At 40.8% G+C, this 14,279-nt stretch overlaps 1 protein-coding gene across 6 annotated transcripts in view; it reads right to left on the bottom strand.

Moving 5' to 3' along the window:
• Window positions 1-14,279, bottom strand: part of Tle1 (TLE family member 1, transcriptional corepressor) — a 98,361-nt gene that overhangs the window by 36,456 nt on the left and 47,626 nt on the right. For 4 of the 6 annotated variants that reach the window (XM_036177958.1, XM_036177957.1, XM_036177961.1 and 1 more), the window contains exons 7-8: window positions 10,661-10,865; window positions 9,922-9,938 (exon numbers count right to left, since the gene is read on the bottom strand). In XM_036177958.1, the coding sequence (XP_036033851.1) occupies window positions 9,922-9,938; window positions 10,661-10,865 (222 nt within the window). The remainder of the gene's footprint in view (window positions 1-9,921; window positions 9,939-10,660; window positions 10,866-14,279) is intronic. The other 2 variants (XM_036177963.1, XM_036177962.1) reach the window with 1 other exon arrangement.

Raw genomic sequence — 14,279 nt, forward strand, 5'->3', positions numbered from 1 at the left:
TTAAAACAAAAGTACTGCTCTAGTGTCCATCTGCTGCCAGCTGCTATGGCTGGCTGAAGATGGGACAGTTATTTTGATGGTCATTATAAGTCACTAATACATGTTTTAAGAACTAAAAGATAAAACATAAACACTGACTGAATGGTCCCTGTGTTCCTTCAAAAATTATCATTCTATGTCATGAAGTATCTATCGTCTACGTTATCTAAAAAGCATTTAAGGGAAGACTGAAGAACAATGAAATTGAAATGGTTTAAAGTTCCTAAAAAGCCTGAAGAGAGCTGGCCAAGCACTTGCCTAGCATGTAAGGCCTTGAGTTGAATCGTCAGCAACACATGCGGGGACAGAGCATCAAGCGTAACAGGCAGCCTGATTCATGTATAGCAAGAGGCCCAGGCTACCTTTGAGAGACACCCTTTTTATTTTGTGTTTTACCTGGAACATCAAATGTCCAGACAGTAGAGTTGAATGGCCCAAGACTAGAACCATTCTAGTACTTACAGATTCAAAAGTACAAGTGTCTCCTCTCCCAGAAAGGTAAATTCAAGCTTGCTTTCTGAACAGACATATTTTTACCCAACTATATCACTTAAATAAAACCAACAATGGCTCTTTAAACTAGTGCTGCACATTCTAATGTGACACACCAATGCCGGATACATGCTCTCAGATACTCCTTCCTTACTATGAATCAGTCATACAATCTCTTGACCAATCTGGTTTTCAGACTTTCCCCACCAAATGTGAATATACAATTTAAAAAAAAAATGAATATAGTCTACTTCTAAGTGAGTAAACCTTACTGGGAAATACCATGAAATTTCTAAAAAAAAAAAAAAAAAAAAAAAAAAAGGAGTTGGGGAGCAAGAGAGAATACTCAGTGGTTAATAGTATAAACAGGACCTGGGTTTCAGTTCTCAGCACCCACATCAGGAGGTTCAGAGCTCTCTGTAATTTTAGTTCCAGGGAATCCAATGTCCTAGGCCTTTTTAGGTATCTGTACACACACTGTACATAAAAACTCATGCAGGCAAGCAGGCACACACTCTCTCTCTCTCTCTCTCTCTCTCTCCCTCCCTCCCTCCCTCCCTCCCTCCCTCCCTCCCTCCCCCCCCCCCTCTCTCTCTCTCTCTCACACACACACACACACACACACACACACACACACACAATAAATATAAACAAAATGCATTACACAAATAATAATGAAATGGCCAGCACAAGGTTCAGAGAGACCCTGTCTCAACCACAAAGGTGGGGAGTTACCTAAGAGATAGCCAAATTCTACCTGAAGCCTCCCATACTCTTGCCCAGGTAAACACAACTCCACACACACAATACCAAAAAAGATAAGACTTCCTGCCTTTCCAGTCATAAATCCTACCACTAATGAGACAAGACAAGCACTGGCAAAGCCCTCAGCAGAGCCACAAGCAATGAATCCACTCCTATCACATCCATGGGTGCTATTCCCTACAGACAAGAGGTCAATAGACATGATGCCATGGCAGAGGGCTCTTCCCAGAGCACACGTTTTCAAGATTTTAATTTACCACACAGAACATATCAAATAGACACGGTTTTTTAAGTATTCACCTGCCAGGTCAAGACTTAACATTGTGTCAGATTTTGACCAACATGAGAACCATATCCAGTGTTGTCACGCTGACAGGCAGGCTCTCATCCTGGCCAAGAGGCTGTCATTTCACCTTGTAACTGAAAATTTAAACAACCTATAGGGCTTCTCATACACTGTCACTTCTCAAACACTGAAAACACTGGACAGAATTCTATTACAAATGTCTTGAGGACTGAGATTTTTGGACTGTATATTAAGTTTTAGTTTTAAAATTTTGTTAAATAAACAAGATCACCATACTTACGTTTTTTGTTTTGTTTTGTTTTGTTTTTTTTACAGGAAGTCAAACACGGACTTATGCAGCCCACGGGAATATGACAAACATGAGCAAACCAAAGTTTGAAAACAATGTTTACAAAACAAACTAAAATTCTGAAACTATAGCCTTTATGTGTGGCACATGCTTACGCTCTGGAGCCAAGTGAAGTCTAAGGGGAGAGACTTATCTGACATATTTGAGAAAGGAAACACAGATCAGCCTTGCTTGTTGACTTCATCCTGTTTGTATGAAGAAATTACACAGGAAATGACTGGATAGGGTTAAGAGAGGAGGTATGCTACCCAACACAAAGGGGCTTCTTCTCTTACGACAACCTGGAATTATTTCAGCAGAACAAATCTTGGGGCATCTACACCAGCAGCAAACAAATGAGTATTACAGATATGGTACTTGCTAGAGTCACATCTACGCACATTACCCACAGAACAGCTGTGAAGTTCTGCAAGAGAGGAGCTCCCAGTAACACAACCCGGAATGAGTGGTACAAGCCTGAAATTGTAGCATTTAGGAGTTATGGACATGCAGTTCAAGGGCAGCCTGGGCTACGTGAACACCTATCTCAAAAACAAATTTTTCCCCCTCAAAGGAAAACAATATGTGTATATTCCATTGAGATGATACTGTTACGACAGAGAACATCCTTCATAAAACACACCAGAGCATTTTCTATTGCAGTAAATGGCTAAGACTGAACAAGCAGTCAGCAAAGTATTCAACCTAAGGGTAAAGGAGGTCAACAGTTTTCTTAAAATATCTAAACATCCAAATGCAATTTTATAACCATACTTTCCTGTAAGAAAGTACAGTATAAGCATCAGCTAAACCTCAAGGAAGTTTGGTATTATTTTATCTTGATCTATCATTGCATGCTAAGAACCTACTAAATAAGGCAGCAAAGACCCAGGGGCTTTGATAAGGATAACAGTCAATCTTTATGATCTAGATCCAAGAGATTTGTTTCTTTTTTAGCACCTTATCAGTAGTGATTGCACAGGTCTACTCAGAGAATCCTGGAAATTTAAGTTAACGATATGCCTTGTGAATGCTACATTTCTCAAACATTAGTCTCAGAAGCCTCCATGCACCTGGGTAACTTCTGCCAACAAGTTTAAACTTTGAAACCACCATTAGCAAACAGGAGAACTACTCGTGTACACAGCAAAAGTTAGACAGACTTTCCTAATATCAAAATAGCACAGATCCAACGGATTCTCAAGCTGCTATACTGCTTCCCTTGGGAACATTCTCTGCCCTGCAGGACAAGTGTTTGTGTCAGAGGCACAGATTGGAGACTCGAGACACCTCATTTATCCTCAGTTACACTAAGACACGATGGTGGGAACCTAATTTGATAGCACACTCCACACAGACAATTAACTTCTCAGGGAACATTAAAACAATTAGGCAAAGATGCACCCCATCACATCTGTCTGCTGTCTCCATCTACACGATGGCAATCAAGCCATCACCCTACACTATACTTCTGTAGCAGTACAAATCAACCATTCACATTTTCTGCTACCCACATGTACTTTAACCCATAACCATAGGGATTAGCCACTTGTCAAAAGCACAGAAAGTAGAAAATGTGTCTACAGGCACACACATAACCTCCCCAAACTCCATAGCAGGCCTGAAGAGAGCTAATTTGTCTCTCCGTTACATGCATAATGTAGGTAAGTTGTACCTGGACCACAGACACCTGTCCTGTCAAATGCAGTTGGGCCTTTCAGGAGATGAGACTAACCCTGTAATACTGTACCTGGATGTCATGCATTAAACTACAACTCTCACCTCACCAGTTGCCTTTACACTCCTCCTCCAGGTAAAGCAAAGCAGAACGAATACATAAAAATAGCCTAAATGGCTTTAACACAATCGTGTCCCCAACTCATAATCTAGAGACAGCAAAGCCAGTGTGCGAAGCCTTCCTTACTTGGGTACTTTGGTGTCTTTTCTGCTCTCTACAGCCCAGATATGGATAAGAATCTCTAATATAAAGTGCAATACTTACAAAGCACCTAAACCTGAACTTTTTGAGCACTTTGGACTTTTTGAGTACTTTGTACTTCAGAGCATTTTAGGTTTTAAATTCTGAATAGTAGGATAGAAGTCTATAGGTATTCTCAAATCTAAAACTCAGGTCTGAGATACTTTCAGATCCAAGCACTTCAGAGAAGATACTCAAACTGGGTTTTCTAATATAAAAAAAGGTCCCACATTGAGAAAACATTAGGACAGTACCTGAGTCATTTGGATTTCTGACAGCACTTACATCCACAACTCCCCTCAAACACTGAGATGTCATACTGGCTGCTGATCTGAATGTCCAGTGGGAAAATAACAATCATCACAATGACAAAAGGAAAAGGGAAAAGAACCACATGCTTGCTCACAAGCTTTTGAATGGGGACTGGAGAAATGGCTCAGTGGTTAGACCACTTGCTCCTCTTCCAAGGGATTTGTGTTCATTTCCTAGCACTTATGTGGCAGCTTACAACCATCTTCAGTGCAAGATCCAATGCCCTGTAGCCTCTGAGGGCACTAGGCACACTGGTGGTGCAGACATATACACAGATAAACCACCTATACACACAGAAAATAAAATAAAATAAAATAAAATAAAATAAAATAAAACAAACCTCAATTGGCTGTGGGTGAAAGACATGTTTTTGTATAATCATAGTGGGACAGACCTAAGAATTTTCCTAGGTGGCACAGGCCTCAGAACTCATCTGATGAAAGACATCCCACCCACACTTGTCACAGGTACACACCAACTCAACCACCTAGGATCACTAGGCCTGCCTCCTTCAGGACTTAATTCACAGCCATGATGTCACTTTCCATGCAGTTTTAAATTCTGCCAAAACAGTTATGTGGAGTGGCAACTGCTTAAGAACAGTTCCCATTTCCTACTGTGTCTGAAAAATCAACATTTTACAGGAGTCACCTCCATTTCAGCCTGTATTTCCAAGCCATCTCTTCACAAATCCAGTCAAAATTTAATTTGTAAATAGTCAGGCAAAAGAGGCCTTGCTGTCCTTATTTACTTTCAACAAAGCTGAATGTACTGTACTGAACATGCCTGCTTGGTTGGACCAGTTCCATAGATGACACACTGCCATCCAGGCAGATGGACCCTCACATACACAACTGCATTGCACAACTTGTACTTTAAATCTTTAAAATATTTTTGTTTTCTGAGTATACGTATGTACCCTTAGGGTAGAGACATACAACACCACAGGATGCATGTAAAGATCAGAGGACAACTTGCAGAAGACAATTCTCTCTTTCTACCATGTGGGTTCCAGAGACTGAGCTCAGGTCATGAAACACCTTTCCCCACTAAACTGTCTTGCTGGCTCTCCTGCTTGTATTTTAAAGGGGAGCAGTACCCACACATATGGGGACTACAGGTGCACACTTATCACATCTAGACTGTTACACCATTTCTTTTTAAAGACATAATTATTTGTTGATCCTCCAATGCCAAGTATTTCAAGTAGATGTGTTTAAGTGATACTCTTTTGAGTCAAAATTTAATGCAAGTCACCTTTAAACCAACTGAAACATTTGTACAATATGATATATATATATATGCATATATACTATTAATAGCTTAGCTTAACAATATTAATATAATATACACACTATTAACAGCTTAGCAGTTAAGAACACTTGCTGCTCTTGCAGAGGATCCAGGTATAGTTCCTAGGGCCCACACAGTGCCTAACAACTGTCTGTTCAAATGGATCTATGCCTTCCTCTGGCCTTGGCAGATAAGAGGTATGCATGTGGTGCAGATACATGTAAGCAAACACTCATATGCTGAGTATGGCCTTCCTTCAGTATTTGTTCAATAGCTGTACTTATGTATAAAAGCTTATAAATTAAAAAGCAAAACAACAACAAACAGGCATGATGGACTCCTGCCTATAATCCCAACACTTAGGAGGCAGAGGCAGGAAAACTGATGTGAGTCTGAAATGCCTAGAGTAAGGCCTTGTGTCTAATAAAAGGAAGAGGCTGGAGAGTTGGTTCAGAAGGTAGAGCTTACTGGTTAGACTAATGACCCAAGTTTGATCCCTGGACCTACTTGGTGAAGAGAATCCACTCCTACAAACTCCTACAAATTGTCCTATGACCTCTCCATGTGCACCATGGCACACTTGTACTCACACACATCTGCATACAAGATAACTGAAGAAAAAAATCAGGCAGGCAAAGAACAGATTTTGAGAATTACAGGTCAAATTTAAAACAAAACAGACAGTGACGATCAGGAAAAGTCCTGTAGATATGCTACAAGCCCTTCATGGTTATTACCTTCTGGCTCATCCACTGGGAACATTCTGTTCATAGGATGTTATTTTGTGTTTTTACATTAAAACATACTGCCTATGTTAAGGTTCTTTTGTTTTCTAACCTAAAAGCATAAACTAACAAACTGAGTAACACTATCATTGGAAGATAAAGATTAAGTACCTACCAAACAGCTGAAGCCACACCCTATTTCCTCTGCATATGCTCTTTTTTTGCATTTGATTTAAAAATATTTATATAAAAGAACAGGAAAAAATAACAATAAGGAGTCAGTGTACTAATGACTCAAGTTTTCTGAGTTTGACTGAAGACCTCCCCCCAACTTGGGCAAAAAAAAGGAGGTACCGGAGACTTTCACAATCTCTTCAGACCAATTTTCTTCAAGAATGACAAATGGAAGCAACTGTATGACAGACTGAATATAGGCTGATCAGAACCCAGCAACGTTTAAGTCAGCACTAGAGATATTTGCAAATATGAAAAAAGCAAATTCATCCATTAAAGCCCTTTTCAAAGAAAACATTGCTTTTTCATTAATATTAAAAAGTAACTAATACAACTGAGTAGCTCTGTACCTAAATGTTTTTTTTAAGTTTTATTCTAATCTTGTAAATGTCAAAGTATATTACCAAGAGAAACAATTCCTTAGGGGTCCTCAGTAATTTTAATTAAAAATGAGAAACATCGAGTCAGATCAGTTTGAAACTATTAGCCCGCAGCAAACACCTTCATCTCTCTGATGAAGGAAGACAGCAGCAAAGAGCAAAGTAAACTCAGATAAACTCAGATTCACAACTCCAAGCGCTTTATCAAGTACAGCATAACAATATTTTAGTCACTAAGAGTACACATATCTCATTACCCAGTGTTTCTCATATTCAATTTTATGCTAAGTTGAAAAGCTACTTAATTTCATATAGCTGCATCGAAAACTAACCTAGGTAAACAGAACAATTTAACTCCTCTACAGATTCAATTAATGTTTGGGTACAGTTAGTGTACTTTCCCCATTTTATCTCACTACCCAAGATTGTACAGTTACTAGGCAAAAACAAACAAACAAAAAAAACAAACACCAGTATACATACATACATATTCTTTCAAGCATGTCAAAAATCTGACACATTAGAGGGCACAAGCCATCACTTCTTTTAGATTATTCCGTAGACTAGTGTGTGCCTGGGATCCTCCATGTTTCTATGAAGTTCACTGACTCTAATACACACTTAAAAATAATCCATAGCTTCCTAAAATTCAAGAACTGTTTCATACTCCTTTAAGGATCCAACTAGAGAGAGGGGCTATTTGAAAAAAGGAAAGAAACAAAGGAGAAGTGAAGGACAGGAGGAAGGGGCAAGTAGATATGAATAAAGAAACACATAAGTCTAAAAAGGCCATCACAAAACTTGTTATTTTATATGCTAACTAAAAACCTAATTTGAAAGAGTATGCAATTGATCCCCTCCTACCACACCCTCACCTCCTCCAATGATTAAGTACTTGTATATATCATTCAGCCAAAATTTTAAGTAGCCACTGGAGAAATTACATACAGGTAAGACCTCTAGCAGCTTCGATGTGAAAACCTGTTTGTGTAGAACGCATTTCTGAGTCCTGAGCCAATGGAAACGTTTGCAGAACTATGACATCACAGCTGGTCTTTTAGCATTTCTTTTACTTGTCTTGTCCTTGACAGACAAAATGCCTTTGTTGCATAGCTATATACTCCTAACTGTAGATGCCTTACATGTAGGGAACACTCAATGAATGTATTCAAGGTTAAATAGTAAGAGAGAAAATATTAAATTACAAAAGTCCCCTCTCAAATAAAATGAATTCAGATGAAACACACACAGCACAGTCCTTCATATCTTCTGCTGAATTTATAGGTTCAAAACTGGGGTTTTAAAATGTTGTACTCTACTGAATGAACATAGAAGAAAAGATGACCGTCTGCAATGAAACCAAAATAGTAAACCATAAAGGTCATTTCATAAGTCAAAGCCCATTTACTCAACCTTATACTCTTGTCTGTCAGGTACTTTATTTCCCAGTTAAAGCTGGGTCTGTCTTCTTCCCTTCTTCCTAAAACTACCTATAAAACCCTATGCTATAATAATTTAAAACCGAACTACCTCTCCATGAAATAATTATCCATACCCCTGGACAAATCCCAATACAAGAAGCACAGTAGTATCTACCTCAAAGAGAACTTTTAAAGCAGTACCTATTCTAAATGGGAACATGATAGGGGATCCTGAGCTTGTTTTCTTCCTAAACTCTTAACAAAAAAAGTTCAGGATGTTGGCATATACCTGTATTTGGAGAGAGAGAGAGAGAGAGAGAGAGAGACAGAGAGAGAGACAGACAGACAGACACAGAGAGACAGAGACAGACAGAGAGACAGACAGAGAGACAGAGAGAGAGACACACACACAGAGAGAGACACAGAGCGAGAGAGAGGGAGGGAGGAAGGGAGGGAGGGAGGGAGGGAGGGAGGGAGGGAGGAAGGAAGGAAGGAAGGAAGGAAGGAAGGAAGGAAGGAAGGAAGGAAGGAAGGAATATGATTGAAGATAAAGACACCTGCCACCAAGCCTGACAACCTGAGTTCAATTCCCGAGACCCACATTGTGGTAATAATGGAATCTCACATCACACACACACACACACACACACACACACACACACACACACACACACCACACACACACACACATACATACACACACACACACACACACACACACCACACACACACACACACACGGAGGAACAGTACTGGGAGCAAGTCCCACGATATATAATTCTCCTTCCATGCATGAGGCCCTGGGTTCAATTCTTAGCACAGAAAGAAAAAACAGAAAAAGAGGAGGAAATTGTTTAAAATTTGGTATCCCATTCACCCCCCTTTTTTAAACCATGCTTTATAGATGGTCAACATATTACTGTGTTTAAAAATGGGGATATAACAGGAAGAATCTGTAGGCCATCCCCATTAAACAGAGCAGGTTCTCATTCTGCATCCTTAAAATACGTCTCCCCACCATTAACTGGCATGTGCAAGCACAGGTAAGCATTCAGCACATGAAAGGGTATGTATGACTCAGGCTTGTGAGCTCTATAAACACACAGCCCTGTCTTTGAAGCTCCATGTTTTTAAGAAGTTACTACTAGATGCAGTCTTAGTTCTAAAGGAAATTTAAGATCAAGTTTATACTTGAACAATAAATATGAAAAAAAAAAAAGAGAAAGAAAAACAGACAGGGAAAACCAGCAACTACGAAAGAAATAGCACTAATTCACATATGGGCAATAATTGTGATGGTGATGTTAAGATAAAAGTGAATATTATTTAAACTGCATGCAACCTAGACTCCACATATAATGCACACTTAAGCAGGACTGGGCTATCTACACTGAGCAGTAAGGAGTCCCAGCAAACAATTTGACTTCTACAGCAGGCAGGCACCTCTCCTCAAAGGCCAGGTTTATGAAAGAGACAAGAGGGCAAGTACTCACAAAAATAAGATGATTTTAAAAAGAAAACAGGAAGGAACCCAGTTCACTACACACGGGGCGTCTGTGTGTCTGCTTGGTGCTTGTGTTCGAAGGAAGGTAGCTTGCTGCTGTAACTGGGTCTGTGTTCATGTGCAACAGGCGCTGGGGTACTTACCGTGCCCGGCTCTCTGTCTGCTCCCGAGGTTACCAAGAAACGCACAGACACGCCCGTTCAGACACAGAGGCAAGAACAGAAATAAAAAAAGGGGGGAATAATTAGAACACAGGCCCCAGGCAGTTTTAAAAATGGCTTTATTTATATAAGTCATTGCACATTCCTAATACAGTGATTTCCTGAAAATTACAGTATTTTGTAAACATAAGATTTACAGTTTAACCATACACAAAGCCTATTTTTAATTTCTTGACAGAATAAATTACTTTTCTTCAAAAAATTAGTCAAGTGCAATTTGCCCAATATTTAATGCACACTAGGATTAAAGCCTACAAAACTAGTAACAGATGCAACTGTCAAGCCTTTCATTTGAACACATTCACTTTCAAATTTAACTTCTTATTTCGCCCCATTTAACAAACATCACTTTCTTTGAAAATTACCCAATTAAGCAGTTAACAGTTCTCCATAATATGGTACAGGCCACTGGCATTAAAAAGGCAGTTACCAAGATGTCAAGATGCCTGCAGGCTAGCAAGACAGAAAAACCCACAGCTGCCCACGGCAAACCTTGAAGAGTGGCAGGGTGAACTGAGTGTCAGTGGAAAGCTTTCGACAGCTCCTGTTATCTCACTGTTTGCTCTCTGTGTGGGGCTGGGGCTTTCCACAGCGAGGCACAGCTCTGCAGCACTGTCTGAGTATGAGAGCAAAGCCTAATCTGGCTTGCCCGGCCTCTCACCTCTGTGGCGTTCTGCATCATGGTGCTTCTTGTCATCTTTAATTGCCAAGTGAGACTGCCCACTCAGAGCACTAGACAGTGCTAGAAGGCTGGCACTGCCCCCAAGGGGTGGGATGCCAGGAGGCTGAAGTCCTGAAGGGTGAGGCGTGAGAGGTACGGGGGGTCCATGGCCATGAGAGAGATGCTGCGCTTGCAACTGCTGCTGCTGTTGGCAGTGGTTGGAGAAGGTAGAGGAGGGGGGGGCAGGAAGAGGAAGAACAAAAGGAGGAAAGAAAAGAGGAGGAGAAAGAGGAGGAGGAGGAAGAGAAGGAAGAGGAGAAGGAGATGGAAGAGAAGGAAGAAGAACAGGAGGAAGAGGAAAAGGAGAAGGTGGTGGTGGTAGTGGTGACAGAGAAACCATCCAGGAAAAATTAAAAATAACAGAAGATGTAAGAAAGAACCAGAAGTTGGACATAGAGAAGGGAATGGAGACAGAGGCAGGAAAGAGGAAATGAGGTTAGTGCTTTCAACTCATCAAAATCTTTTGCCCCTCAGTACTCACCCCCAGCCAATCCCACAATCTAACCCTAGAGTCTACACCTGCAACTTTATGTTGTAACCAACCTGGACAATGAAACTCCAGTATCAGACAAGTCTGGCTACTTTAAAAGATTCATGTGTGGATCTCATCTAAGTGCCTCCAAGGAAGAACTCCAATATGTCACTGAATCTAAGCTGTACTGATTCGGAGTTGACTGCAGCTAATCAGGGGACATAATGAGTATCCCACAATGAAGTAACCACACTATTTAGAAGATGAGTACATTTTACCCAACATTAACTGTCACAATGATGCCATGAATGAAAGCCAGAACTCAGAAAGCACTGGCATTTGGAAGGCACCGTGAGCTTGTGTCCTTAACTCACCAAACCCTCTGAGAGCTGTAAGGAAGCAACAGCATCCCCATTTCTCAGAAGCACCCTAGCTCCGCAGCACTGGGGAACTACTAGGGTGAAGGGACAAGTCAGTGAGCTCTACAGTTGCCCCCACACTACTCTCTGGCTGCTGGAAGAAACCCTGGGGTCAAGTTCTTAGCCATTCCTTTCACCCAAACCTCCTTCCTAAACCCAGCTCCACAAACTATTTTACACTACAGAAGAAGGGCTGAAACCAAGAATTTTCTGACTGCAGAGATCTAGAGGGCCAAGTGCTCCCGCCCCCCTCATTCCCGTCATTCCCAGGTTCCTTTGCCGATGCTTACTTTGCTTCTACTCCCTAACCAGTTCCAAAAGTTATAAACTTGTCCATAGGAAGCCATACTCTTGCTCTAATGTATTACACTTAAAATAAGTAAATATACAAGAAAGTGTCTCAGCTGTCCAAAACAGAATTCATTTGACAGTAGAAAGAGTCAAATCTCAATGTCTAAAGTGTGATGTACAAAATCCTTAAGATTCTAACCCATGTCCATTTCTCAGGCCTGAACTGCTTGTTTACTTATTGACTCCTCCTCACTGGAACACACAGGAACACTGAACTCTTCAAAGATGAGTTCAGTAGATTCCAACCATTCCCAGTACCCTTAAAACCTTTAGGAGTCCACCTTCTTTTCAAACTGCCACTCCTTCCTAAGAGAATTAGCTTTAATAAGAGGGGAAAATGGAAAACGGGTGAGGTCCAAGCAGACAGCAGCACTAATAGCATTCTTGGAAATTATTTATAAATTACTCATTCTCCCCTTGAGATCACAATCACAGTTTCTTTACACGTAAAATCACCTTCCTGTCATCCAAAAGACACTAATTCTTGCTCTGTCACCTTTTAAGAGCTCAGCAACAGTGAGACAGAAAGCCGGAGAAGCTGGCAGCAGCATCGCGGTCCACTAGGCATGCTCATTAGCACTTAATTAGGAATGAGACACCTGCCACAAGAAATGCGCTTCGAGGAGGATGAAGAACAGGTCTGCCCTACTAGCAATTACTATCATTACGTGGCGAGCACGAGCCACGTCCAGCTCCGAAGAAGCAGTGAAGCGAACACAAGCCCGCCTCGGGTCATTAGGCACAGCACTGATTAGAAGGAAGGAAACTGCACAGAGCGGAACAGACAACCACAGCATGACACCCCTCTTACCACTCTACAAACGTGCAGGAGGGAACCACTGGCTAAGCACCTCAGAGACAGGATTTCAGTTGGCAGCAAATCTGTGCTAGAGAACATGTAGGAGGTACACACACTGTAAAGACTCCTCCTCCCACATACAAATTCAACTTTAATAACAACAAAAAATAAAAAAAACAAAACTAAAGCAGATTATAACACACTACTAAAGAGGGCTGTGTGTACATAACCATGAACTTTGTCATAGCTGTGAAGTAGCTATATGTGGTTTAACTGAAGAGTTGGGGTAATGACAATCAATGGGAATATTCAACAGACTAACTGGTCCCAGAGACCTCCCACTTCTACCCTGTCCTGTTTTCTCCAAGCCCCGCAAAAACAGTTTTCTGTTACCTAGAGGTAACTGGGCTCATCCATCCTTGGCTTAAGAAACTTGAAAGCCTTTTTGCTTCAAACAAAATATTTTTATAAATAAAATTATGGAATTTTTAAAGCAAAATATTCTGAAGAAGTGAAACTGAAGAACCAAGAGATGGGTCATAGCCATCAAGATGCTCTAGGCTCTAAAAACTTGAGTGTGTGCCTCCCATTCTTCCTCCAGCCACAGTAGCATTCACGTTCATTATCCCATCCAAGTCCTCACCCACGGGAGGGTGCTTAGGCACGGGGCTCAAAGAGGTGTGACACAGTGCTCAGAGCCACAAGCACTTTGGCTACCTAACAAGGTCAAGTTCACATGTGTAGCAGAAGGGAGAAAGAAGGCCATATCGTCCAAAGAGAGCTGTGTTTTTCTCCCAGTGTAGGCAAGATACATGCTCTCGAAATGACACAATTCCAAGAACTGGGGCACAGATCCACTTTACCACGGTGACCAAGGGCAGTGACAAACACAAGCTAGTTCTTTGAGTTCATGAGCACAGCTCCTCTCAGCCCCATCTTTTCAATGCTTGTTCCTGGATCACTGCTCTCTTCCAAGGAGACCTGTAAAAATCAATCAAGTTCCCAGATACAGCACTGGCCTTTCTTCCAAAAGTAGATACCTAACATTGGAAAAGCAAACATTTATTTATATAGAGGGCTCACATCAGAATAAGTTAACTTTAGAAGGGCAGCCACACCTGACTCCATCTGTTACTAAAGGAACATTTTCTCTTGACAAAGTTTTAGAGACAATCTGGTACATATCACCCTTATCCAGAGCAAAAGCAGCAACACCATTTAAGAACGTGTCTTATGCCCAATACAATACTGGAATCGCTAGACAGCCAAACAATAGTTCTGCCATTTAGAAAAATTTTATACGCCTGCCCTCCTCAGACCCAAATGTCATCTGTCACTTTTTTCAACATGACAGCAAGGATAAGATAATTCAAACTCCTATTCAGGCATTAGAATTTTTTTTAATTTAATTTTTAAAAATTACAGTTTTATACTACATAGAGGCACAAGAAAAACAGTTATGTACAGCTGTCATTTTGAAGTAAAATTTTAAAGCCTGGGGTAAGGGCTCAATGGTAG

Source organism: Onychomys torridus, chromosome 2 (genome assembly GCF_903995425.1).
Source record: "Onychomys torridus chromosome 2, mOncTor1.1, whole genome shotgun sequence".
In the NCBI taxonomy this organism is placed as follows: domain Eukaryota; kingdom Metazoa; phylum Chordata; class Mammalia; order Rodentia; family Cricetidae; genus Onychomys; species Onychomys torridus.